Source organism: Amborella trichopoda, chromosome 11 (assembly GCF_054954075.1).
Source record: "Amborella trichopoda isolate Santa Cruz 75 chromosome 11, AtrichopodaSantaCruz75HAP2 v2.0, whole genome shotgun sequence".
In the NCBI taxonomy this organism is placed as follows: domain Eukaryota; kingdom Viridiplantae; phylum Streptophyta; class Magnoliopsida; order Amborellales; family Amborellaceae; genus Amborella; species Amborella trichopoda.
Genome location: NC_142346.1, coordinates 23,406,783 through 23,433,826, shown reverse-complemented (window position 1 = coordinate 23,433,826; position 27,044 = coordinate 23,406,783). Strand labels below are relative to the sequence as shown.

The 27,044-nt window shown below is 37.5% G+C and overlaps 3 protein-coding genes across 19 annotated transcripts in view; all 3 read right to left on the bottom strand.

Moving 5' to 3' along the window:
- The window catches only part of LOC18446539 (inositol hexakisphosphate and diphosphoinositol-pentakisphosphate kinase VIP2), a 112,043-nt gene extending 107,281 nt beyond the window's left edge, over positions 1–4,762 (bottom strand). For 5 of the 13 annotated variants that reach the window (XR_016044242.1, XR_016044245.1, XM_011629621.3 and 2 more), the window contains exons 1-3: positions 4,616–4,753; positions 4,211–4,497; positions 3,595–3,654 (exon numbers count right to left, since the gene is read on the bottom strand). Coding sequence is in view for 9 of the 13 variants with exons in the window: in XM_011629621.3 (XP_011627923.1) it covers positions 3,595–3,654; positions 4,211–4,321 (171 nt within the window). In the remaining 4 variants the exon portion in view is untranslated. The other 8 variants (XR_016044244.1, XM_020675005.2, XM_088851682.1 and 5 more) reach the window with 5 other exon arrangements.
- A 6,827-nt stretch (positions 4,763–11,589) lies between these two features.
- Positions 11,590–12,452, bottom strand: LOC148779803 (alcohol dehydrogenase 1-like). Its single transcript, XM_088850605.1, has 4 exons — positions 12,428–12,452; positions 12,228–12,389; positions 12,045–12,106; positions 11,590–11,844 (listed from the first exon to the last, which is right to left on the bottom strand). Exons 1-4 carry the CDS (start codon positions 12,450–12,452, stop codon positions 11,617–11,619), a joined length of 477 nt encoding a protein of 158 aa, XP_088706731.1. The 3' UTR covers positions 11,590–11,616.
- LOC18446540 (alcohol dehydrogenase 1) lies at positions 11,590–14,634 on the bottom strand. Of its 5 annotated transcripts, none has more exons than XM_020675021.2 (5): positions 14,299–14,634; positions 13,970–14,186; positions 13,751–13,797; positions 12,514–12,838; positions 11,590–12,389 (listed from the first exon to the last, which is right to left on the bottom strand). In XM_020675021.2, the coding sequence occupies exons 2-4, from the start codon at positions 14,036–14,038 to the stop codon at positions 12,517–12,519; spliced, it is 438 nt and encodes a 145-aa protein (XP_020530680.1). In that variant the 5' UTR covers positions 14,039–14,186; positions 14,299–14,634; the 3' UTR covers positions 11,590–12,389; positions 12,514–12,516. The 5 variants fall into 5 exon arrangements, with proteins under 5 accessions (XP_020530680.1, XP_020530681.1, XP_020530682.1 ...); XM_020675022.2 differs by having other exon boundaries at positions 13,970–14,179; XM_020675023.2 differs by having other exon boundaries at positions 13,970–14,118.
- Between the last annotated feature and the right edge of the window lie 12,410 nt (positions 14,635–27,044).

Below are 27,044 nucleotides of genomic sequence, written 5' to 3'. Positions count from 1 at the left end.
TAACTCTGAAACCAAACCTACACACTCAGGGTTTAAATGGACTAAAGAGTATTCAATTTCCCTATAACTCTGAAACCAGACCCAAACCCTCAAGGTCTAACTACACTAGAGTGTATTCATCCTACAAGACCTAAACCCTCTGCATTTAACAGGACTAAAAGAGCATTCTTGAAATGCATTTTGTAAATGAACTTCGGACAAAAGGAGATTCTATCGAAATTTCATTACAGAGGAATCAAAAAATCTAACAATAAAATTCAAGCACAAGATGGCTACCGGTACTTCTCTAAAGTTATAAGCCAAGATTTCATAACAATGGAAAGACAGAAGATGGCTACCAGTACTTCTCTAAAAGCTATAAGCCAAGATTTCATAACATTGGAAAGATTTGATGGAATAAATTTCAAAAGGTAGCAGTCCGAGGTCCTATTTTTATTAAATAACTTAATAGCGGACTATGTGCTGAAAAAATCACGTCCCCTTGGCAGTATAAATACTGCCAACTCAAGCCTAGCACCGACAGGCTAGAAACAGTCAATTTACTAATCAGTGAACCAATCAAACCTCTAGTGAAGTGTAACAGCGACAAGAAGATGATTACATATGTAAAGTTCACATTTTAAATGCTCTTACTGACCCACTTTTCAATCTTTACTAAAACATGGCCACAGTAAAGGACCTTTAGGATGCTCAAGGAGCAAAATATAAAGCTAAAGATGCCAAAATGAAGAATTATTTCGTTAATCACCATCCAGATTTCAAAATTACAAAGGGTAGACTAGTGTTGGCCCATGTCCATGAATTTCATATCATAGCGAATGAGGTAGTCTCTAATGGCATCAAAATTGATGAGCCCTTCCATGTAGTGGCCATCATAGCCAAACTATCACCGTCATGGAAGGGTTTCAGGAATAATTAAATGCATAAACTAAACGACATAATTTTGAAACAACTAATGACCCATCTGTGGATTGAAGAGCACACCAGACTCCGAGACATGACAGAGTACATGTCACAATGGTTGCTAAAGCTCATGTCCGGGAATGTCCAAAAAGCAAGAAGCCAAAGACTAAGAAGGGAGTCAAGGAGAGAAACGAAAGAAGAGAAGAACAATGACAACCAACGACAAAGGCTACTCAAGACTAAGGAAAGAAAAGAATGGTATGCTACTTTGCAGCAAAGCCAATCACGTGCAAAAATCCTTCAAGATTCAGTAGAAGCAACAAGCCCAAGCCTATGTGACTGAAGAAACATACATCATCATGATCTCCAAAATAAATTTTATAGGAGGGCACTACAGATTGGTGGGTGGACTCACGAACCACTAGACATGTCTCTAACAACAACAGCATGGTTAGGACATACAAAATGGTGGGCTGGTCAATATGTCCTTTATATGGGCAATTCTTCTTAACCATAAGTAGTTGAAAAAAGGGATGGCAAAATTGAAATTCTCATCCGGTAAAGTTCTCACTCTTTTATATGTGTATCATGCCCAAGATGTCAAGAGAAATCTAATTTTCACATACCTTCCGAATAAACAAGGTTTTGAGATTGTTTTTGAGTTCGACAAGTTCATCATGCCGAAGAACGGTGTCTTTGTAGGTCAGAGCTACACCTCTAAAGGCATGTTTCAGCTCAATGTCCATAATCAACAAGGTACCGCTTCTTCAGTGTATATGCTTGACTCATTTTCTTAGTGCCATTGTAAATAGGACAAGCCAATTTTCATGCATTGCAGAAACTGAGTATTCTACACCTAATTTACAAGTGTGAGAATGACAATAATACTTTGTGTGAAGCGTATGTAGGGTCCAAGACTACAAGGAAACATTTTCCTTAAGTGGAAAGATTCTCCTAGATACTAGAATCATTCACTAACTTTTGAGACACAGAGGTGATGAATATCATTCACTAACTTTATTAAATTGTTTGAAGAAAACATAATCATTCACCAAGTAACTCCCACATACACGTCACAAGAGAATGGTTTAGCCAAAAGGAGAAACCGCACACTTGTGGATTTTGTCAATGTCATGCTCACTAGTTCTAACCTTCCTACTAATTCATGGGCAAAAGCTTTGATATCTGGGTGCTAGACTTTCAACATAATAACATATTCTAAATTATATGCGCCACCATATGACCTACAAAAAGGAAAGAAACCTTATTTACGACTCCCCAAGGTTTGGGGTTGTTTAGTCATGGTAAGGCTCCCTGACCTTAAGAGGCCTAAATTAGTACCTAAAATTGTTAAGTATGTTTTCATAGAATATCCTAAACACAGCAAAGCTTACAGGTTCTTGGACCTTGACTCGAATGTGTCCATAGAGCCCAACTATGTATAACTTTTTAACACAAATTCATTTTTTAGCACAATAGATTATTATGATTAAATCAATTAACATGAGAACCCTAAAGATTTATATTATGATTAAATCAATTAACATGAGAACCCTAAAGATTTGAACAAGGAAGTAAGAGAGCCAGGAAATCAACTTATTAGGGCACTAACTTTCATGCATATCTTATAGAAGAAAATCATAAGAATTTCCAAGCAGCCATGTCTTCGCGTGATGTTCCATTTTGGAGAGAGGCAGTCAACAATGAGATGGATTATATTGGCAAACAATACTTGGCAGGTCATGAACTTAACTCCTAGAACTAAGCCCTTAGGATATAAATGGATCTTAAAAAGGAAAATAAAAAGCGGATGGTACTATTAAGAAATATAAAGCTAGACTAGTTGCAAAAACCTTTAGGCAAAAGCTTTAAAGGAATCACGTATCCATCTTCATGATATCCTTACACATATGAACATCCAATTTTGGCATCAAGCATGAATGTCCGATATATGGCCACATAGTTTAATGGTATCAATATTATCATCTCAGCTGAAGTTAGAGTTCGTATGAAATTTGTGGTATGAGATACATATACAAGTGTTTTAAGGTTAGTGTTAGATACGGAAGTCTATGCCTTCACGATGGGCATTTCTACGTCAAATTGAAAGCATACAATGTGTATAGTAACTATAGTTGTGTATTTAGATGAGTTTTTTGAGGTGCAACTCAGAAAGTCAGAACCATTTCACATAATTGGTTGTATCTTGGCAGTGTGGTCCCTGGGACCGATTGTATTTTGGAAATTTCTCCAAGTAGGAGGTGTTCAACAATTCGAAGAGAGCTAGACCATCTCATACTCCAGATTCCTGGTACTTTTTATTTGTTCAACTCTCAAGTTAACTTCAGTTTCTCTCATTACCTATAACTCTAAAACCAGACCTAAAACACACCCTCAAGGTTTAACTGGACTAAAGGGTATTCAATCTCTCCATAACATTGAAATAGGAACTAAAACCCTCGGGGTATAACTTGTGTAATATAATTTGTAAAATACATATGGAAAATTGACTCAATCGAGGAGAGATTCTGCCGAAATTTCATTACAAGGGAATCAAAAAATCTAAGACATAGTAATCTTGATTTACATCATGATCCATCGGATTGTAGAACAGCTTGAAGAAAACAAGAGTCAAACAATTTAACAATTAATAATCGATCAACAAAATGCCACAAGCTCAGAGCTACTCACCTCAAACTCGCCAAATGCCTGGAGGCGCTCCAATATTTGCTCCATAGGAGCAGAGAACACCTAAGAGACAAAGTTTATTAATATATGTGAACACGAATATAATTTCCAAAAAAAAGAAAGCAACACAAATAACACACAAAACTACAGATTAAACATTGCAAGTTCATGAGAACTGAATACAGCTCAAGCCATTCATTGAAATTTCAATCATAACCTTTATCCCGAATTAAAAACTATCATATCCGCATTTATAAAAACCAAAAGAAAAAAATAAGTATGTCCATTTTGCAGATTAACTGTCGTCAGAATCTAGTGAAGGCTCTAAAACTCTCTGAGAATTAAAGGCCTATTAAGTTTCAAAGTTTACAGTGAATCAACGAAATTATGATACTGCAGATAATCAGAAAAACCAGAGACTTTTGTCAAACAAATATATATATATATATATATATATATATATATATATATATATATATATATATATATATATATATATATATATATAATAAAACACATAAGGAAAGAAGGAAATGTGAATTTCAAAAGGGAAGGAAGAGACAGAGAGTGGAAAAGTGTTTGTGTTTGAAGAACTGAAAAGAGTGACAAAGAAAAGAACCTCACGACCGCAGTTCACCTTCTTTTCCATGACGCAAACGCCGATCTTAATTTTGCTGCGAAGAAGAAGGCCACCGACACCTTCCTCCTTCGCCATTTCTCTGTCTCTCATTCTCCCCTTTGTTCTTTCTCTCTCCTCTTCGGCTTTAAAGAAGCAGTGTTTTCCTCATTTTGAGTGCATAAAATGAATGATACACGTAGAGGTGTGGAAGAAATCGGAATCACGAGTCCTCCTCCTGCATTTCAGCGCCCGAAACCGACATTTTCGAGCCCCTCCTTTTACTTAACCTGCAACAACAAGAATCACGCGATACAGTGAACAAACGGCCTCTTCCACCCTTATATCCACCTTCTTTTATGTACTTTGGCGCCCAAATTTCATAATCAGTTAAAAGGAGTAATGCACCTCTCGGTTTTTCTTTTGAATGGTGAATAATGAACCCATCTCTTAACATGAATAATGAACCTGTGTCTTACATGAAATCTCTTAATTAATGCTCTCTCTCTAGACATATATATGGATAATAGCAAAGTCTTATCTCTTTGAATGGACAGAGGGGAGAAGCACATGCCGGGAAGGTCGACTATTTAATTTATTTTTATAGAAGGGTGAGGTTTTGTATAAGGTGTCAACCTTATACTGTTGAAGTATTGACGTAAGGTACATATCAAAACTAATGCGGTTTGAGTGCCACAAAGCCTTGTGATGATATTTAATTCTATTGTTGTCCTCAATTATGAAATTTAAAGTTACAGAAATAGTGATGATCAAGCAGATCTATAAACACTTGAAAATAGATGGTCCAAATAACGTGTTAGAAGATGAACTATTTTTTGGATTAAAAATCCCTTTTTTTTAATGTCTATGAATATCGAGATTGAGATTATCGATTTAAGGGTTTTCTAACATATGAGTAACCCTCTTTAGCGAGTTTTTTAGGTGCACCTTACTTGTACAGTATACAATTGCACTTTATATAGACATTTTTCCTTTATTATAGAAAGGTTGGGCTGCTGGATATACCTCGTATGGTCTGTGCAGCAGCACAAGAGAACGTGACCCTGACCTTTTCTTGTTTTTTTTTAGTTGGCCTTTATACTTTATACGTTATATTCACGAAAAGTCTTTGAAGTCACTTTCAAAAGGGGTTCGCTTTGGGAACCCAAAGGAATTGACGCGTTTTGTAGTCATTCGCTTTTCATGCCGTCCGATTCGATTCCGTCAGTCTCCCTCACTGAATATACCTGTGGTAGTCTTCAATAAAATAAGAAAAAAGTTTATATAGAGCCGAGGCTCTAAACAATCAAATTAGAACCTACTTCATAAGTTTTATTAGAAGATGTTATTTTGATACCCAAATGTTTTCAAATTTATTATCTCCACATCAAGATGCAATGACATGAGAAAAAAAAAATAGATTTGAAGTTTTGAAAATAGTCCATGTTGGAACGTATTTTTGGACTATCAATTTCAAGTTTTCATAGATCTGCTAGATCTACTGTATTTTTTAAGGTTTAAATTTTATAATTAAATATAAAAAATATTTTTTAACGCTATCACAAATATTTTTAGTAGTGAAACTACATTTGTTGACACTATTTGAAGCTAAGCTTTACTTTGATTGTTAAAAGCCTCGGCTCTATATGAACCGCACCCATAAAATAAAGAGGACCTATATTCATTGGGATAATTTTTGCTTATGCTCCCTCAGTCACATAGAGGAATTTTTTTATTTTGAAATTTTGGAAATGATTAAAGAATTGCTAGATGATTATTCTCAAATAAATTTAAAATTTGAATTTTTAAATTAGATCTTACCATCCAAAAATTGAATGGTTTCTATTCAATGTTGAGACATATTTTTTGGAAATAAATATGCGGTCCAAAAAGTGTAAAGCATCCATCTTAAAAATGGATACAAGTAGGTGTGCCATCTAAAGCAATAGAAACTACAGCCCAAATGTTTTTTTATTAGAATTATTATTCCGAATTTTAAAAATTTACTTATTTTTTCATATTCATGATCTCCATGTTAAACATTACATGTCTTTAAAAATTAAGTCCAAAAATCCATCTCAAAAATAAATTTATTAATAGGCCCGCATTTTTACATATACAGGCTTGGGTGCTAAAAAACCGAAAGTGTTTAGATGGTACAATTAAGATCTTCTTTTTTATTGAGGTTAACTGGAAGTTACGTCTGAAAGCTTGGTGTTTTAAAATTTTAGATGAGATTTTGCCCGAAGGAGTAAAATAGGCAATCTACTCCTGGAGGAGTAGAATATCTTTTTGCCAAAATAAATTAGGTACGTGAAATAAAGAGAGATACAAATCCATATTATATTATTTTATGTGGTTTTCAAAGTGCCATTTGGACCGTCTCATTGATGGACGGTCGAGATAGGCTTCTTTCACTTCAAACTCCATCATCTCCGTCCAGTGAGCAACGGCTTATCCACTAACTGCTTCAAATTGTGGCTTTTTTACTTTTTTTGTTATATACTATTATATATTAGATAATGCACAAGTTGTATATTCTCTAATAAATAAATAGCGGCCTGATTTGGCCACTCAAGAAAGGATTAAAGAAAAGATAAACGTTGGTATTGCTGTGGGCAGCAGAATCGACAGTATTGGGTTGATTACTTTAGTGTAGGGGCAAAACTAGCCCATAAAAACTATAAAAAATAAAAATATATACAATAAATTATGTATTTTTTATACAAAATATCATAAATATTATTGACCATCAAATGAGAAATTTATGATTAAGCACAAAATCTAAAATACAAATTTTTATTATGTCATAATTCAATCGTTAGATTCCACATCTAATGACTAATAGTAATCGTGCCAAATATAAATGGTCTTCTAGTATACGTCCCATAAAAAGTATACGCTTCTCTATAGGTAAGTGTCAATGATTAAAGCCTTGAAGTACGAAAAGGTATAAATGGAATGTTGGCCGCGGACTAGAAGCCCCATGTTAAATGTGTATTGTTTGTTATTGTTAGTTCTAGTGGCCCATAGTTTGATTATACCCTACTTCAGCCACATTTCAAAAGATTTTGTTTGGTTTTTTATTTCAGGGCAAAAGATGTTATGCTTCTATGGGAGAATATTCTACTCCTTCATGTAAGACCCTAGTAGGGAGCATTTTTACCACCTTAAATTTTGAAGTCGCAACCTCATCAACCTAGTGAACACCTTCGAAACAAAAATTCATAAACATAATATATGTGTTTCAAAAGTAACGTCGGATTTGATTAATTGGTTAGTGCTTGACAATTTGCAACGCAACATCCTAGACTCAATTCCTACCAAAGGTAGGGACCCTCTTCCCACTGACTCGTCCAAAAAGAAAAAAAATGTTCAATTTTTTGATAATCAAATTATTTATGAGATTAGATTTATTTATCTGATATCTTTATCTTTCTGCTTTATCTTTATCCTTTGGATCATTAGATTAGGTTCTTTATCATATTGTTGGCACCCACCACTTGTGTTATATTTTCACACCCTTATCACTCACAATTTGCACTTATCCAACAAAGAATTTCAAATGATTTTCTAAAACCCTCTATATTGACACTTAAGTCATGCGAGCACCCAGTTTTGCAGTGAGATAGTTGGGAGTGCACCACTACTTAAACGAGTAGCCCTCTGCAGAATTCCTAACCACAAAACAAACCTACAATAGTAAAGCTCAGCCTCCAATTTGACCTGTAGCTGAGTTTTACATGGGCACTAGTCAGACCTAGCTATGCTTTCAGCTTTTTCATTAGTTAGGTAACCTTGACCAGACCCAACGTACCTACAGTCTGTTAGGTCATAGTAAGCTTAAGCAACTCCCTATGGTCCGAGCTTTCCTAAAAGCCACATACTTAGGAGGTGCATCTGAGAATCCACATCAAGTCTTAGCCCAAAAACATGGTCAGGGTCCTCTCGAAGCCCGTGGTCAACTCAGTCAAGTGAGTCAGCCTAGGGAAGCCTTTAACCCACAAGTCAGCTGGGCCTTACTGAGAGGGACACTCGCCTAGTTTCCAGCCCAACCAGTTCGGGCCTAAACCTACCCATGTCAAGCTCAGTCAGTTCAACCAACCTAAGCCTATTTTCCAAGCCAATTTAAGCTACACCATTACTTCAAACCTACCTTGTGTGGGCTCAACCGACCCATGTTGCACCACTCGTGCGAATGTATTACCCACTGGTCGAGTCCCCTCTGATGGTGCCACAAGTCCAAGTTCAGCCAACCCAAGCTGTTTTGCATACCCAGGTATATGCCATCTAGGCCTATTACCTGTCGGCCCATCAGTCCTAACCCTATCACTAGTTCAAGCCAGTCCATCAATGTCAGGGAACAAGTAAGTTGAGGGCCTGATCAACTTAACTGACTTGAAGAGTATTCTTGAAAAATTTAAACATACCTTGGCGAAGATGGAAGCTCCAGAGATTCTCCCACCTAAGTCTTACGTCAGGGACACTCCAGAAGATGTTGAGCCTCTCCCACCGAGGTTCATATTCCCCCAATTTGAAAATGTGTTTAGGAGGAATGATGACCCAGGAAAAATGCCCGGGCTTAATTGGTTAGCGCTTGATGATTTGCAGTGCTACTTCCTACACTCAATTCCTACCAAGGGTAGAACCCCTCTCCCCACTGACTCACCCAAAAATAAGAAACGAAGGATGACCCAGAAAACCATGTCACTTCCAAACTATCCCCTCACTCAAGGCCTCGCAACTTAAGGCAATGTCCCAATACAGCCTCTTTGAAAACCACTGACCTAGTTCCGAGATCTTGTCACTAAATATCTTGCCCAAACTCCCGATGAATTGCTTCAATGTTTTGTCTTGTAATATCACGGGAACAAGCAGCGACCCATGACCCTCGATGAATTGGTCACTACCTGGCAAAATCCTCGTGAGTCATTTACAGACATCACCCATAGATTCAGAGATGCTGCATTGAAGGACTCAGATCAGTATGGCTATAGAAAATACTGTCTCTTGGATGCAAAATTTTCTTTAGCAAAAGCACTTGGTCTTTCTCTTTAGAATAAGTCCAGGAAAAAGTTTACTAACTCATTACAATCACGTCGTGGTGGAATACCACGTTTTCCAAAAACAAACCTCTTTTAAACAAATTTCACCAATAAGATGTGCAAACTTGTGGAAATTTCAGGCGTTCTTAGCCAAAATGAGGTGTAAAAGGGAGTGCCAATATCATTTAAGCCATTCGAATATCGTGACGCAAAAGTTCACGATTTTAAATATCGGCAGGTAACAGTCTGACTTCATTTGAAACAATTCTCACCATTTACGTGCAAAAGATCACATCAACAACCATCACTAAAGATGGAGTACATACATACATTATACAAGTAAAGCCTTGGTAAAACACCCCAATCAAACAAATCCAGCTTAAGGACTGAAAAAATTAGCTCTTTATTTATTTACTTCCTTCAATATGCACACTGTGCAAGCTTTCAGGGTCTTCTCCATGTTATCAACCGTCCATTCGAATGATGCAGCGAAGGCTGTCCCCTTGGAGCATATATTCAAAAGTCTTGTTGATTTCAGAGAATGGAACTGAATGTGTGATGAATTTCTTCGGTTCAAGTTCCTACACTTTTACAATCAACTTTAGCAATTCCCTTAGCAGTAAAGCTAGAAGAAGATGACAGAAACTGTAAATGAGAATAGGACGGGAAGCTGTGAATTCACCTCTCTCTCTCTCTCCATTGGATAGCTAATCTTAAGGTCACAGACAAACCTTTGTCATGTATTTCTCAACAACTGATGGAAGATCATAAGGGGGCTTGTAATTGCCAAAGAAGGTTCCTTTTAGGGCATGTTTGATAACAGGAAGTGTCTTCCTAGATATTTAGACTTCTTAATACTGTTCAAGTTTCGTGTTTGATAAAAAAATGGAACTTCAAGGAACTGTTCAAGTTCCAATCTTGCTTTAAAAGAAAAGTTCCAACCCAAGGGTTGGAACTTAAACTTGGAACTTTTTCTCATATATAATATGCATATATTTTATTGTATAATATACAATATAATTTATTGTATAATATATAATATAATATATTTTATTTTATTTATATAATAGATATTTATAATATTATATAATAAAATATATACAATGTGTAATATATTATAATAAAAAATAAATTTATTGTATAATATATAATATATTTTATTATATCTTATTTATATAATAGATATTTATAATATTATATAATAAAAATATATACAATGTACAATATATTATATTATTATGTATATATAATAAAATAAAATAAATAAAAAGTACAATATTATGTTATATATATATATATATAATAAAAATAACGATTAATAAAATAATTCACTATATATCAATAAAAAATAAATATAAATACACTATTTTATATTTTACATTACGTTATATATGATATATGTATATATTTTATTGTATAATATATAATATAATTTTTTGTATAATATATTTTATTATATATCATATTTTATTTATATAATAGATATTTATAATATTAAATAATAAATATATATATTAATAGAATAAATATAAAATACAATGTATATACTATATTATTTTATATAAATATATATTATATAATAAAATAAATAAAATATTCATTATTATGTTATATATATATATATTATATATTTATGTAATATAATATATTTTATTATATAATATATATAAAATATACTATATTATATATTATACTATGTTATATATATTTATATATTATTTATTTATGTAATATAAGATACTTTCATATATATATATATATTAAAAATAAATATAAAATACATTATATTATATATTATAGTATGTTATAAATATTATAAAATATAATAGATATTTATAATATTATATAATAAAAATATATATTAATAGAACAAATATAAAATACAATGTACAATATACTATATTATTTTACATAAATATATAATAATAAAATAAAAAAAAAGTATATTATTATATTATATATATATATATATTAAAAATAAATATAAAATACAGTATATCATATATTATAGTATGTTATAAATATTATATATTTATATTTAAATTATTATCAATGTAAATTATAAATATAAGATATTTACCATATATCCCAAGACTTATCCAACACATAAACTATGTACTTTTTAACTTCCTAGAGAGGTTATCAAACACAGAAACTATGAACTTCTTAAGGAACTTCTAATTTAGAGTTCTTCAAAAACTTCTAACTTACAGTTCATGAACTTGTTTCCAGTTATCAAACACGCCCTTAGTGTCCTTTGATTGAGAACTCACAGGATGTGTCTTAAAGATAACATCTTTGTGACGTACACCAAGAAGCACAGTGACACCCCATCCCCGATAACAAAGACAACAGTAATATGCATCAATCTTTATAGTTCAAGTGCCATCCATCGAAATTTGATGTATATGCTCGCCTCTCTCTCTCTCTCTCTCTGTCACAAATACACACAATAGATATCATGGGAGCCCAATTCATAGGAGATGGGCAACATATATCATGAATACATTTGAATGCAGCAATCATAGCATCAATATTCTCAGTGCATTCAACACTACGGTCCACTCCACCAGTAGTCGTCTCTGCAATTACCTATCGACATCCAAATAACAGTTCAACTCTTAATAGTTCCAACTGTAAGGAAAATTTAAAAAGATCCTCCGTGAGTGCCCAATACATGAGCCGACTGAATAATCTGAAAAACTTGAAGAAGATATAATCCTTAATCATAATTGTGTGAGGAGTTCAAATTAAACAAGGTATCAAGTAAACGATTGTGTTGAGGAGGGTACCTGTTGCACTGATCGATCATAGTCATTCGGATTCACAAACTCAGTAACGCCAAACTTCTTTGCTGTATAACAAAAGAGTAAGTGGTGATAGAGAAAACAGAAACATGGCCAAGAAAATCCATCACAGTCTTAATTTATACTGTTTATCTCCTTCATGAAATCTTCTAGGGTTCACATCAATACCAATTATTCTTGAGGCACCTGCAATTGTTGCCCCTTTAGCAGCATACAAGCAACAACAATTCAGACAAAAAATGAGAGACAGAGAGCATACAGCACCCAGTCCAAAAACAGCCACTGATGATCCTCTGGGAGGTTTTGCAACATTCAAAGTTGCACCTAGACCTGGCCATGGGAAAAGGAGCACAAACCCTCGAGATCACAAATCTCAGATGCATAAACATCCATCTAGCAAGAAATAGAAGACCCCAGTATGAAAACACCCAAGACAATAGAGAACTAAATTTACCAGTCAAATGCCACAGGTAGGAACACAGACTTTATCAAGAGGTGCACGGGGATTGATCTTTGCCACACATCCTACATGGACAACTGTGTACTCCCTGAAGGTTGAAGTTCCAACAAAGTGGTGAATTGGCCTCCCATTAATTGAAAATTGTGATTTTCCATCGTTAAGCATCACTCCTCGGTCAGTGTTGATTCGGAGAATGTCACACATGTTGCTTTCCTCGGATTTGCAGTGAGCACACTTTTTGCATTCACCAGTAAAGACAGGAAGGACATGGTCCCCTGGCTTTAGCTCTGTCACACCTTCACCAACACTCTCCACAACCCTGAAAGTCGCCGAACACACCAAAGTTCAAATATATTATAACCAAAACCACAGTGATATCAAACCATAAAAAATACTTTCTCCTCTCTGAACTTTACTGCCCTTGTGCCTGAGTCACTAAGTTTAGAGACCAGACCCAAAGAACATAATAACCGACAATTTTACTTGGACATGATACATTATAACTTATAAGAATTGAGTATGAAGCGGAAAAATGGCAAATCTGAATAGCATGAATTTTTTATTGATCAGCTAGGTGAAAAAACAGACTGGAATGAAATAACACCTGATTTCTTTGTATTTATTTTTTCGCTCTTTGAATGGGTATATAGGCTAAAATATGACTCGAACATACTAGAAACCATATAATATACAGTTGGGGAATGGGGCTACCTTGGTTGCTATGACAGAAGTGTTAAAAAGAATTGAATATCACAGTTGACTATGGTCAACAGAAACATAAATATATTATGGAAATGTACAAGATTTGAGGACATGTGGCTACAAATATACAACTACGCTCTATGACTTCAGTAACGTTTTTTTGGGAATCAGGTGAAATAGGCAGAAAAAAGCAGAGGACAATTGAATGTTTCAGAAACACAAAGCAGCAACAGTATGCAGGCAACTAATTGTGAATTTGAATTAATTTAAACTAATTTCCAAGAGATCTGCTGAGCAAATAAAGTTACTTTTCCATCAAAGTGAATAGAAAGGTGAAACACTGAATGAAGAGAAGATTATTTTAGGCACAGCGATTCATGGATTTTATCCCAACGATTCTCATCTTGAATTGGAAAACCAAGTCAACACGAAAGCTTTCCTTTGCTCCAACATTTTTCAAAAATCAAATGAAGTAAATAGGTCAAATGAAGGAAAAAAATGAAGGCAATGTGAGAAATTAAGAACATACCCGCCTGCTTCATGGCCGAATATGCGAGGGAACAATGGCTTTTGCCCCTGGAAACATACAAAAAAAAAAAAAAATCACCTTCAAACTTAAACGCAATTGAGTGATCAAATTCCTCACACCTCATTATAATCAAAGAATGTAAGATAAAATATAGAAAATGAAAGTTTTAAATGAAATGACAGAAGATGTAAAGAGTTTTGAATGGAGATATATGTATACCTTGGCCTCCCAGAAATCGACATCAGTGTGGCAAAGAGAAGTGAATAGGATCTTGAGCCTGACTTCCATGGCCTGAGGAGGAGCCACCTCCACCTCCTCTATCACCAATGGCTTCCCCGCTTCCCATGCAACAGCAGCTGCAACTCCCACTAATTACAAAACAATAATCCAGAAGACCAATATCCAGAACTCATTCACATATGTGCCATTCTGCAAACTTTCGATTTGGAAAACTCAGTGAACAAAATGGGAAACTCTATACAGAGCAAGAAGAAGAAACTCTGAAATGAAAAAAGCGGAGGCAGGGGAAAGTGAAGCTATCTTTGCACCTTATCACTTGACCAGCAGTGCCACCCATTTCTAAACTGATATGGAATTATGGATACACATATTGAAACCAAAACCAAACACAAACTCTCTCTCTCTCTCCCAGCTGAAATTTGCTGTAAAAACTCTGATGATTTGGGTCTGATTTTTTGTGGATGTATATATAGGTGACATGGAGAATAAACAAATAGAGACTTGAGAGAAATCTCTTGCACTGTGTGCTTGAGAGAGAGAGAGTTGACACCGCTCATCAGAATCCCTGGTTTTTTGATGCGGCGGAACTGGTTTTGTGAGCCGGTTTGTGAAACTCATGAGGTTTGGTTGTTAAAGAGTAAACCATTTGTACCATGAGAGTTGTTTTATGAAAACATAAATCATATGCCATTCCCATGGAGCATATTATTTATTTAATCTCTCAGGTAAAAACTTAGCTTAAGAGCGGCTTTTAAGATTCCAAATTTTAAGATATAACCTTTTACACTTAGCAACTAATCCCATTAAACAAAAAAAAAATCACATATTGAAAAGAATAATATATTAAAATTGAACAAGGAGGGTTCAGTTTTTGCGAGGCAAGAGTATTGACTAGCCCAAATTTAAAATTTTTATTGTTGAAAATAATCTTCTTGACATTTTTAGGTGATCCCTAAATTTTAAATTAGAAATATACTCCAAGTAGCGCATTTACCCGAGGGAGTTAATGTACAGTTCGGTCCTATAGATGCATGCATATAGGCGCTGGAAAATAGAGACGGTTCATTATCAACGAGTCTGCTCCAAAAGTTTATAATAAGAGAGAATGTTTTCTCCAGGTTTATCTCGGGAGATGCTTTTGGCACCGGTTCTTTTGGTAACGTTAACTGAAAAGAGAGCCACGGTACGAGCTTCTTTATCTGTAGTGCGGAAACATTGAAAATATCATTGGGAACAGTAGGCCCTTTCCACAGCCTATTCGCAAAACCATAGCCAATTCTTTCCCGTGGTTTTAGAAACAGGAAACTAAGTCGTTGTAAATAGAAGAATGTGCCTTGCGATAAGTAAGCATATCATTCTTAAGGAGTTTAGGAAAATTACATATCTATTCATTATAGTTTTTGTTATTGCGGTTCTACTAAATAGTTTATGTTATTATTACTATGTTTGGCTTTTTATGTCAAAATAAAAATTTAAAACAAAAAATTGACTTTACCTTTTTTCAATTGTTGAACAACCGAATTCAAAATATTTTGGGTTGTTCAACAATCGAAAATACACTAATTTTGGTTCTTCAAGAACCGAAAAATGTTTTCTCTCTCTTATGGTGTATTTTCTCTACCTCTCTCAAGTCATAGCTATTCGATAAAATCAAAAGGGAACCATTAGTTTGAGCCCCTAAATTTAGGATAAATCATAGAGATTATGAGATAGATTAGGAGAAATCTTGTAGTATATTATCTCTCTACCTCTTTGAAGTCATGGTTATCCGATAAAATCAAGGGGGAAGAGCTAGTTTGATCCCCTAAATTTAGGAAAAATCTTAGTGATTATGGACATACCCAAAAAAAAGACGCTACGTGAAGGGGAGAGAGAGTTTATAAAAAAAACAAAAATTTTACCCATGTAATATAGAGAGAGAGGTAGAGAGAGGATACGCAGATCAACAAGAGAGAAGAAATTTCGGTTCTAGAAGAACATATTTTTTTTAATTTTTGGTTATTCAATAACCGAAATTGGCTCCGTTTTCGGTTGTTGAACAACCAAAAATACTTCGAATTCGGTTGCTCAACAACAGAAAAAGAGTAAAGTCGTCTTTTTAAAAATTTTCGTTTTGACATGAAAAAAATGGATACAATGATAATAACGGAAACTATTCGTTAAAGCCGTAATAGCAAAAACTATAACAGATATGTATGTAATTTTTTTCAAGAGTTTAATTATCTTATAAAGGCATTAAAGAGCTGAGTGTATTTCATTTTTGGTTTTACATTTTACTTTTGGGAAAATTAGGTGATCCCTTCTAAATAAAATATGTAGCACTAGCAATGGGGCGGGCCAACGTTGGCCTTAGCCCAACACTAGGCCTTAAAGGGTTGGCCCAAGTTCAGCAAAGAAGAACTCGTGTAATCTAGTCGGGGCGTATAACTTTTTTTTTTCTTTTTTTCAATTCTTTTTCTTTTCTTTACGGCCTAGATCACTTACAAGTAGTTCTTTTACAATAAATAATTTCAAATAAAATAAAATAAAAGAATACCATAAGATTTCAAGAACTTGAAGCTATTTAAAACCTTACTTTTCATTAACAAAGAAAACACACAACCTATGCTTGGGAATGAAGAAAGCAATAAACAAATAAGCAAGAAACAGAAGAGGGTGTCGGAGATTACCTCAACCGGGCTTCTTACACCCCACACCGAGTCATCACCTTTTGATGGCACGAGATCTAATGGTCAACCTTCAATCTCAATCAGGAAAACAAGTTTTGGACAAGCCATATCAATGGAACATAAAACCCTTTGATCACAAAACTCAAATCCTTAGGTGAACCCCTTTGATAACCTAATTTGAGAGATAACACTTTCTATAGCTTAAAACCCCTTAAGTTCTTTCACAGTGTAGGATAGAGAGATATCCCAAAGATGAGAGAGTGGAGCATGCTCCTTTGGCTATCTTGAGGGGGAGAGAAACTTTATAAGATGGGAGAGAGAGAGATTTGGCTAGAGTGGGGCATGCCCCCTATGAGAATAATGAGATAGAAAGTTGTGGGTATAGAGATTTGGGTAAGGTACACCCCTTTTTATGATGCTTGAATAGATTTAGGGCTTCTTAGGGTTTTCTTTGACTTGCCACTCATGTGCGATTGAATATACACCATTGATCTTGAGTGACCTGGGGGGTAAGAGATATGAGCCGTCGATTCCATAGATGGGCCATCAATTGTCACTCATGTGTGATTGAATGTGACCTAAGTTGCAATGGTTGGGCATAAGTCCTATTGGGCCTCCCATGAAATATTTGAAATAAATTATTTTTAAAAATTCATAAATCATATTTGAATATTTGAATATTTAAATATTTAAATATATCTATGTTTTTATAAATCCAAATTTGATAAATAAAATATCTATAGATTTAAAAAAATGCAAATAACTATTCTAAAAATCATATATTATCAAAATAAGCAAAATTAAATACTTTGATGGGAAAATGATCTATATGGTAAAGGAATAAATGTGCATTGAGGTACTCCACCTTCATCTGTGAACCACGAATCACACATGCTTTCTCAAACTGATCGAGCGTTGCCCATGACCCACAGTTCATACAGGGGATTATTAATGGGTCACCAAAGTCTAGTCAATAGGCAAAGGGTCATAGTATCAGTCTATGTATTTCAGGTTCTCCCCTAGAGACAAACCAAAGTCGCAGACCTTGATGCAATCTATAATTCGATGATGCATAGGGGTTATCTCTCGCACACATATACGCTTCATCCTGAAAGGTGGTTTGCTTTCTCGAAAATGGCTATCAATGTGCATACTATGTGATAGCACATGGATGAGGCTTTGACCACATCTCTAAAGGCTTCCATCACATACAAGGGTCACACAATCCCTCGGCTCACTCATCCGGGTATATTCCGACATCATCAAATGATGACCCATCATAGTCCTCATTGGTTTAGTTCTCTATATCTAGGTAATATGTGATTTTCCTACGTAGATATACCTAGCATGTTAAACACAGTCCAGTATTAGTAAACTTAGTTTGTTTAGTAAAGTCTACACGAAACCACACTATCACTGAGTTCATGTTTCACTATAAATAATTCATTGACAAGTACTCTTAAGGCTTTTAATGGCTACACACATATAACATCTCCCACTTAGCCTTTGAAGGTCTTACATTATCTCTTTCTCACTATCTCTCATCCCCGTCTCTCTTACATGTTTCACAAAAACATTAGGGGCAACCCCTTTTGTCAAAGGGTCTGTAATCATTAGTTTTGAAGATATATAGCTAATCTCGATCTCTCTCAATCTCACCTCGTTCTGTAGGTGATAGAAGTATGGCTTTATATACTTGGAATTCTTATGGAAACGTGGCTCTTTTGACACACAAATCGACATCATGTTGTTGTAGAAAATCTTTACTGCCTCACAATACATGAGATTAAAGTCAAGTTAATTAAGAAATTTCTTAATCCATACATCTTGTTTTTAGACTTAGAATCTATACCTCCAAGCATAAACACATATCCAGATGCAGAAATCGCATCATCTGGATCCGAGATATAGCTTGCATCCGAATATCCCTCAATTACAATTTTAGTTCCTCCTCCATATGTAAGTGCGTAATCCACAAGCCCTTTCAAATATTTGAGGATTCTCTTAACCGCCTTCCAATGCTCAACATCAGGATTGCATTAGAATCAACTAACCATGCTTATAACGAAAGACAAGTCAGGCCTTGTTCCTATCATGGCGTACATAAGGGATCCCAACGCACTTCTATATGATACACACTCCATGGATTTTATATCTTTATCGTCAGTAGGACACATTTTATTACTTAAATTTGTTTTTTTATCTATTGGGATAGACACGGGCTTACATTTGTCCATCTCGAACTTTTCCAATATTCTCTTACAGGAGGTTGCCGGGGAAAGTTGGATGACTCTCTCTCTTCTGTTTCTTATTATCTTGATGCTCAAGACATATGAAACTTCTCCAAGATCTTTCATATCAAAGTATTGTACAAAAAATATTTTCATTTGTAATCAAGCTACTAACGATTAGCATATCGTCCACATACAAGGAAATAAACACCACATCACTCACAATGTACTTTTGGTAAATACAGTAGTCCTCATCATTTGTGGATAACCCTGCTAGATCTTGAAGTTTTGTGTACCACTGGCACGATGCATGTTTAAGGCTATAGATAGATTTATTAAGTTTGCACACTAGGTTTCCCTTCATATTTTCCTCAAATCCATCGGATTGTTTCATATAAATTTCAAGTTCGAGTTCTCGAAACACACCCTTATCTCTTGCCTCCTCAAAGAGGTCAGTTTGTTTGTGACTCAATATTGCTTCAAGGGACTCTTCTTCGAAGAAGAGAAGATCGCGGCTTTCAATAACAGCCCCGGTTTCAAGGTTATAGAATCGACAACTCTTACCATGGTCAGGGTAGCAAATGAATATGGATTTCACAATTTTAGGTTGAAGCTTAGTTCTATTTTGGTATAAGATTAAGACATAGACTGAGCATCCCCATACTCTAAGGTGGTCACGGGAAGACGTATGATCAGTGAATATTTCATGAGTAAGTGAGACAACTTTTGTGGGAGTATGTAGATACCCGACTTCCGAAGATAGGTGTTAAGGACATGAACCTCATCTACATCCGCATCGCTTCAAGCAACACATATATATACCTTATGGAGATAAGATGCTACAGTGCCTCTGATATAAAGCCTTATTTTACAGTGTTTCTGGCTTTAAAAAATCAGGGCGCTACTTGGAATAGTGCCCTAGGGCGCAATTTGAAATAGTGCCCCAGAGCGCTATTTGAAATAGCACCCCATTTCTTATGATTTTTAAAAGCACCATGTTTCAAGGTGTTACTTGGAATAGCGCCCCACGACGCGATTCAAAGTCGCGCCTTATTTGCCTCTTGCATGATTGTTGATGTAATCAACCAAGTAGCTTTTGCAACACGTGTCACACATATGGGGCCCACATTTTCTATGGAGGCCAACACACCCATTTCAGAGCACTACTTTGAATAACGCTCCAGGGCACAACTTTGAATCGCGCCCTAATCTTAATCAAACAGGGGTGCTACTTGAATTAGCGTCTCCCCTAGTTAACTAGCGGTTAGGACACATGTCTTCATTTCCACTACTCACATTACATGTGTCATACATTTAGGGCCCACATTTTACATGGAGACTAACACACCCATTTCAAGGCACTACTTCAAATAGCGCTTCAGGGGGCGACATCAATCACGCCTGAATCTTAACCGAATATGGGCGTGACTTGGATTAGCGCCTTGCCCAGTCAACTAGTCATTGGGACATGTGTCCTCATTTCCCTACTTATTGGACATATGTCAAAGCCCTTGGGGTTTTTCATGACACATCGTTAGGGTGCAATTTAGAATCACAACCCATTGAGCTATTTGAAGTCACACCATTTTTCCTTGGATTCAATTTTTACGCGAATTTTCAAAAGGTACCCCCAATATTCTATAAATGGCCCTTCCATGATTTTTTCAAGTTACTTTTGGAGTCTATGTGGTTATTATGCTAAATTATTTTGAGAAAAGAGAGAATGACTTCAACGAGTTGCTGATTTGGGGCTTGTAGAAAGTAACCCATACTTTGTTTAACAATTTATATTGCTTTGCATGATTTATCTTTATCTCTTTCTTCTCCCTCCAAAGGTTAATTATGCATCGCATATTACATTTCTCTAGTACTTTTGCAATCTCATTTTATGCCAAAGATCATTTTTTTGTAAAGGATACTTGAAGCTCTTTGTAGTGAGTAAGAATCACCATATAAGTGCTATAAGTATTAGGGCCCTTCATAATCCATCTTAAGGTTGGCATAAGATTTGTGGTTTTGAGTGAATTCCACAATTCCCACGTAATTTTAATCTGAATTATGAATATGCAAGTTTATTGACTTGCATAAGCATAGTTATAGGTCCCTTGGCCTCCTCCAAGGGTGGTGATCGCATACTTCCCTATTTTTATTTCATATAAGTTTGTAGAGTGTCCGATTTTTGGCACCTCTCGGCTCTCTTCCGAGGCGCGACAGATTTTTGGTGATCACGGTGGGACCCTATGAATTCTTACTTCTACTTTGACCTCCATATTCCCTAGTACTTTTTATTTTTGATCTTACTGTTTGAACGTATTTTTCAGCATCTTGGTCCCTGGTAGGAAGCAGGTCAATAAAAACCTAAACTAGTGGAAATTCTCGACAGTATTAGAATGGCCCCATAATTGGTCAGGATCATTATCAGTATTTCAAAAAGCCACCTGTCGAGATTCTTCGTAATCAAACATGTCTAAGACAGTGAACACAAATAATCAATTTAAGCAAAATTGATTTTTAGCACCCTGAAATGGACCTTGTAACTAGAGTCATACAAACAGCTGTGGGACGATTGCCATTAGATCTGGCATGGTTGAAAATCCCTATGGGCCATGTTTCGGCTTAATCGGGCACTTCAAGACAAAGTTATGGGTAAAATACCGAGAAAGGGTAAGTCGCACACAATTCCCATGTGGCCACCTTGCACTAAAACACCATTTAAGGTGGTTGTTTTCACAGTCACGGGCAGTCATCTTTGGGGCCTATATCTCACTCGTTCCAAGTTATATTGCTCTCAAATTTGGTAAGCATGTTCGTCTCATCAAGACAGACAATTTAATATATGGTACGCCGTGTGATGACGCTCGAGCAGAGAGAAAAACTAAATGAAAGTTACTAATCCGTGTAGGAAGTAGCAGAAAATTCTGCAGCAGCACGCCTCATTCGAACAGCCACATCACGAAGCTCGTATACCCGATCAGTACGAAACCAATTGCATTAGATGCATGAGGTCTGACGCTATCTCTGGTCCAAACGTCGCGTACGATGAACGGTTGGATTTCATACATGAAGGCATCAAAGTTGCTGTAAATTTTGGCCGTCGGATTTCAAGATTCTGACAAAAACCTCAAGACCACAAAATCTTCATCTGGACACAAAATCAAGCTACGCTCACTACAACACGATCATGATGGCATGCTCAATCTGATTCAATGAAGAAATCAAGAAGAAACATTAAGGAACGAGCACACAATCGATCCGAAGTTTTCAAGATTCATCAAAGATTCAACTCTCATGATCATAGTTAAAAAATGTAATTCATAGCTCGAAGTTGGTATCAAAATAATTGCCATGCAGAGCCCTACAAGAAAACAATAATATTTCGATCAAACGGGCAGTAGAACGACCTCGGATCAGCTACAGAACATCACACAAGTTCTCGGGCAGTAGCAGGGGCTGTTCTGAATTCCACCAATTGTTAGGCAAGGGCAAAACAATCCTTTTGCACCCATTTTTAGAATTTATTTAAATTCAATTAAATTGTAATTATCTTCAATTTTAGGTAGTTTTCGAGCGTACACCCACGTTTTAGCCCAATTCTATATAAACAGGCACTGCCTCATTGTACAAAGGACAAATTCATTCTTCATGGATCAATCAATAAAATTTTTGATTTTCACTTGAGTTCGTGGGTACGTCTTGGAGAGAGAGAGAGGAGAGAAAAGAAAAAGGTCGGTACCTTTCGATCAAGTTGCATTCTCTCTCCTCCCCTCTTTTTCTCTCTATCCCTTTCTATCTCTTCTTCTATCTTTATCTCCATCCGTCCCTTTCTAACACAACCGACGAAGCCTAGCGCCTGTTGCTTCTCTCTTTCTTCTGTTACAACCGGCGAAGCTTAGCACCGGTTAGTTTTCTCTTTTTCCTGTCATAACCGACGAAGCCTAGCGCTGGTTGGTTTTCTCTTTCTTTTGTATAACCGGTGAAGCTTAACGTCAGTTGGTTCTCTTTCTTCTGTCACAACCGGCGAAGCCTAGCGCCGGTTTCTTTTCTCTTTCCTCTTCTATCAGTCAATAAAGCCTAGCGCCGGTTGGTTTTCTCTTTCCTCTTCTATCAGTCGGCGAAGCTTAGTGCCGGTTGGTTTTTTCTTTCTTCTGTCATAACCGGCGAAGCCTAGCACTGGTTAGTTTTCTCCTCTTCTGTCAGTCAGTGAAGCCTAGCACCGACTGGATTTCTCTCGCCTCTTCTGTCAGTTGACAAAGCCTAACACTGGCTAGTTTTCTCTCTCATCAACTTTCAATCGATGATGCCTAACGCCAGCTGGTTTTCTCTCTCCTCTTCTGTCAGTCATGAATCCTAATGTCGATTGGTTTTCTCTCTCCTCTTTTATCAGTCAATGAAGCCCAACATCGATTGATTCTCTCTCTCTTCTTCTGTCAGTCGACGAAGCCTAGCTCTGACTGGATTTCTCTCTCCTCTTTTGTTACAATCGACGAAGCTTAGCGCCTACCGCATCTTCTCTCTCTTCTCCTCTGTACAACACAGTCGGAAAAGCCTAACATCGACTGCTTTTTCTCTCTCTTCCTTCTAACGCAATCGACAATGCTTAGCCTCGACTGCGTCTTCCTTCCCTCTCTCTCCTTTATCTTCTTGTCTTTCATACTCTTCTCTTCCTTTCTTCTCCCTCCTTCTTTCTTTCCTTTCTTTTCTTCTTATTCTTTCCTCATAGCCTTAATTCTGCCACTCCTTCGTTCGACTAAGAGGGATTGAGGTTAGCCTCTGATGGTAGTCCTGTCGTCTAGCCGTAATGTTGTTGTGCCAAGATTACTTGGCTTGCTTTATTGCCACGACAGACTGACCATCGTGCCTAGCTAGTCGATATGGTAATGATGTCTAGTAGTAATCCTGTTAGTCGGTCTTAGTTACCCAGCTCGTTTTGCTACCACGTCAGGCCAATTATCCACCAGCCTAGTCACCGCGCTGATCCTCTCGCTTAGTCGAATTCTTCTCTACCCCGTCTTTATTTTCTTTTTCTTTTTGAATGCGCATGCTTGTGTACGTTCATCAAAGAGGAAAAGGGTGAGGTTCGATCCACCTGTCTTATAACCTTTGCCATATATGTGTGTGATTGCAGAAAATAAGAAGAATACAAGCCAAGGGAGGCGATTACGAACTAGTTTTATTACTAAGGGGCTTTCTTCGTGATCTAAGATGACGCTCACACGAGTCAGCCCAATTAAGTCCCGAACACATTTAAATTCCTCTCTCACCGGTTGGTAACAATTGCCCCAGTTCTCGAACGAGGTTCCCCAGAGAGCGATCTCAAAATGTCTCTAGTCTCGAGTCTTCCCTCGAAACCCAAGACACATGCCGTCCGATCCCCAAAGGATTCGGAGGGCGAGATCGAGGAACCTAACTAGCTTGGCGACTCCACTGGGGACTTATTACCCCTTAGTCGGATTGTTCTTATTTGGGTAGTTTCTTCCTTTATTATCTGCTTTCATTGTCTTTTCACATTTTATTATGGCTTGTGGGTTATGTAACCCATTTATCCGGATCGGGGATTTTCTTATCCCCGTATTTGAGAGTGCCCCTAAGGAACAAGTTCCTTCAACTTCGTTCCCAACCATCCTCTTGAGCAAAGATCCCGTGTCTAACTCCCCGGTCTTAACTTGGATCGGTATGAGGTGCGACCTAAAAATTCCTCACTTCCCATCTCTTCGCTCTGGCGGAAACTCCACCAAGGCGCCCTGCCTTGGCAGCACTTCTGGTGGCCCACACAGCATGCACCCAGCCACCGGCAAGTCATTTTTCGGTCGTGTTTCTGAGGTACGCCAGAAGGCCGTCCAGTCACTTTCTGCAAAAGGCAAACAAGCTGTCATTACTTCTGTGGGTCGCCATAGGGCTAACCCCCACATTTTTGAACCATTGGTCTCTATCCCTAGAGGCTCAACACATTGAGGCGAAAACCCCACGATCTCCATCCCTCACACATGCCACACGGCTCGTGGGTTACCCACTCGAGCCACACCTTGGTGAAACCCCTCTGTTATCTCGAGTTCTTGTCCAAGATCGAACCTTCCAAGGCCAGGTCCTGCGCACGCTACTCAAATGCATCTCAATGCTCGGGGCAACATTATTGCCACGACAACTCGAGTACATAGGAAATGACCTTCTCGTCCTCCTACTCTGCACACACAAGCGAGCCCTGTAAGGGATAGGCCTACACTTGTTCTCTTGCAGACACTTGCCTGACCACTTGCTCAAGCCCGAGTTGATCCCCAGGTCACCCGTGACCCTTCTTCAAGGGGCATGTACGCGTCGCTATCGCTGACGTCCTCTCGCCCTCGACTCAGGCCTCCTTATGAGTCAGCCTTGCTCCAGTCCACTCCTTCTTCATTGAGCAAGCACCCTCAATGAAGGTTTCCCTAAGAGTACCATCCTGAACCAGCCCTGTCACTTTGATCGTGTCTCTCTAGCCCACAAGAGACCTCGAGGCATCGACCTGATGGAAGATCGAGTCTTTCATCCTCCCCGTCCCAAGATGACTCCAGTTCCTGGCCCTCATTCATTGTCGCACCCGATAGAAACAACTCTCTCCTATGCAAGAAGAGCTGACCAGTCGCGACCTAGATTGCAGTTTTGGCGCGAGGTCCATCAAAACCTCAAGGCTAAACATGATATAGGTCTGCAAATTTTGACTAGGGAGGTGACCAAGGCAGTCAAAACAACCAACTCTGACGATCCTCTTCACCTGAATCCCTTCTACCCCCTTCAGACAATGAAGCCTGAAGAAGAACTCCATGAGCCTTGTGTTGTGGTTATTGTTGTAGAAAAGGACCCAACCGCTCAGCAGCCACGATCTTAAGACCATCGAGAATCGATCCAAACGCGATCAACATACATGAGTCGAGTTCAATTAGGGCATGCTGCCCCCTTACTGACTGACCTACCACGTAAGACCCGTCAAGTTCGCAAGCCCTCTGTTGCCACTAATGTCGACCCCCATAGTGAAACGGTCAGCGTAATGGTCGTAAGCGAGCCCGGTGATACGCATGAAGAGCGCATGAACAAGTTTGAGGATATGGTGCACACGATGATGGAAAAGGTCGATTGTATCGATGCCACAAGCCAGTCGGCTAACCATGAGGTCAATTCCCATCATTCTGATGGTGCACCTCCACAGCAGCCCCCTCCTTCTACCTCACAAGATAATTCTATCCCTCATCCCGTCTCTCAGACAGACATTGACGCTATGGTCAACCATAGCCTAACAAACAAACAAATACCGAGGATACTGGGCGCAATGCCTTATTAAAGGCTCTACCCCTCGTATATTGACCAGGTCCTGTTTCCCTCAGATTATAAGAAAGGGAAGTTTCCTTTATTCAACGGAACCACATCCTCAAACTAGCATGTTGCCCACTTCCAAGCAGCATGTCGAGAAATAGTGGCTAATGGGAGACTTCTTCTCCGACAGTTCGTTGAGACCCTCATTGCCCAACATTTCAATGGTATGCCCGACTTCCTCCAAACTCAGTGCATACGTGGGAGGAGATGGAGAAACTATTCTATCAACGCTTCTATGAGGTCGAGAGAGGTTCAAAACATCGAACTTCTCACCCTGACTCAAGACCCCGATGAGCCCGTAGATCAGTTCATATCAAGATGGAGAAACTTGGCGTCCTGCCATCCTAATCCTATGCCTGAGATGGAAGCAGTTCAAACTTACGTGGGAAACATGCGACCTAAGATCGCTTTACATGTTGAGGCCTCTAATACGACCTCCATGTCAGAGCTGATCTTTAAATCAGTCCACATAGAAAGTCTATCACGCCATCATGGTGCGACTTGACAACCATTTACAAGTTCAGCAAACAACAGGGGCAATGGTAGCTCTCGGAATAACACATGGGGCAGCCAACATAAAGGGGTAATCAGTGCAGCCGTCGTAGTCGCTAATTCAAAGAAGTCTCCCTACCAAACTTTGGACCTCTCTAATGGGGTAAGCACAACAAGGTAACACCTCAGGCTGGCAAGCAACAACAATTGTACAATGGGGTACCCTCACCAGTCAATCTTGATCGGGGTGATTATTTCACCAAGCATAGGAATAAGGTCTACCCCTTCGAGAAGGAATGGGTCCCTGCGCTATTCCGGTTA

Excerpts from the sequence above, each read along its gene's own strand:
- LOC148779803 (XM_088850605.1), bottom strand. The coding sequence starts at position 12,452 with ATGGATGTTTATGCATCTGAGATTT. Across the intron at positions 12,390-12,427 it reads TGTTTATGCATCTGAGATTT|GTCTAGGTGCAACTTTGAAT; the intron begins GTGATCTCGAGG and ends TCCCATGGCCAG. Across the intron at positions 12,107-12,227 it reads AGGTGCCTCAAGAATAATTG|CAAAGAAGTTTGGCGTTACT; the intron begins GTATTGATGTGA and ends TTTGTTATACAG.
- LOC18446540 (XM_088851678.1), bottom strand. The coding sequence starts at position 14,038 with ATGGAAGTCAGGCTCAAGATCCTATTCACTTCTCTTTGCCACACTGAT. Across the intron at positions 13,798-13,969 it reads TCGATTTCTGGGAGGCCAAG|GGGCAAAAGCCATTGTTCCC; the intron begins GTATACATATAT and ends GTATGTTTCCAG. Across the intron at positions 12,839-13,750 it reads TTCGGCCATGAAGCAGGCGG|GGTTGTGGAGAGTGTTGGTG; the intron begins GTATGTTCTTAA and ends GGCGACTTTCAG.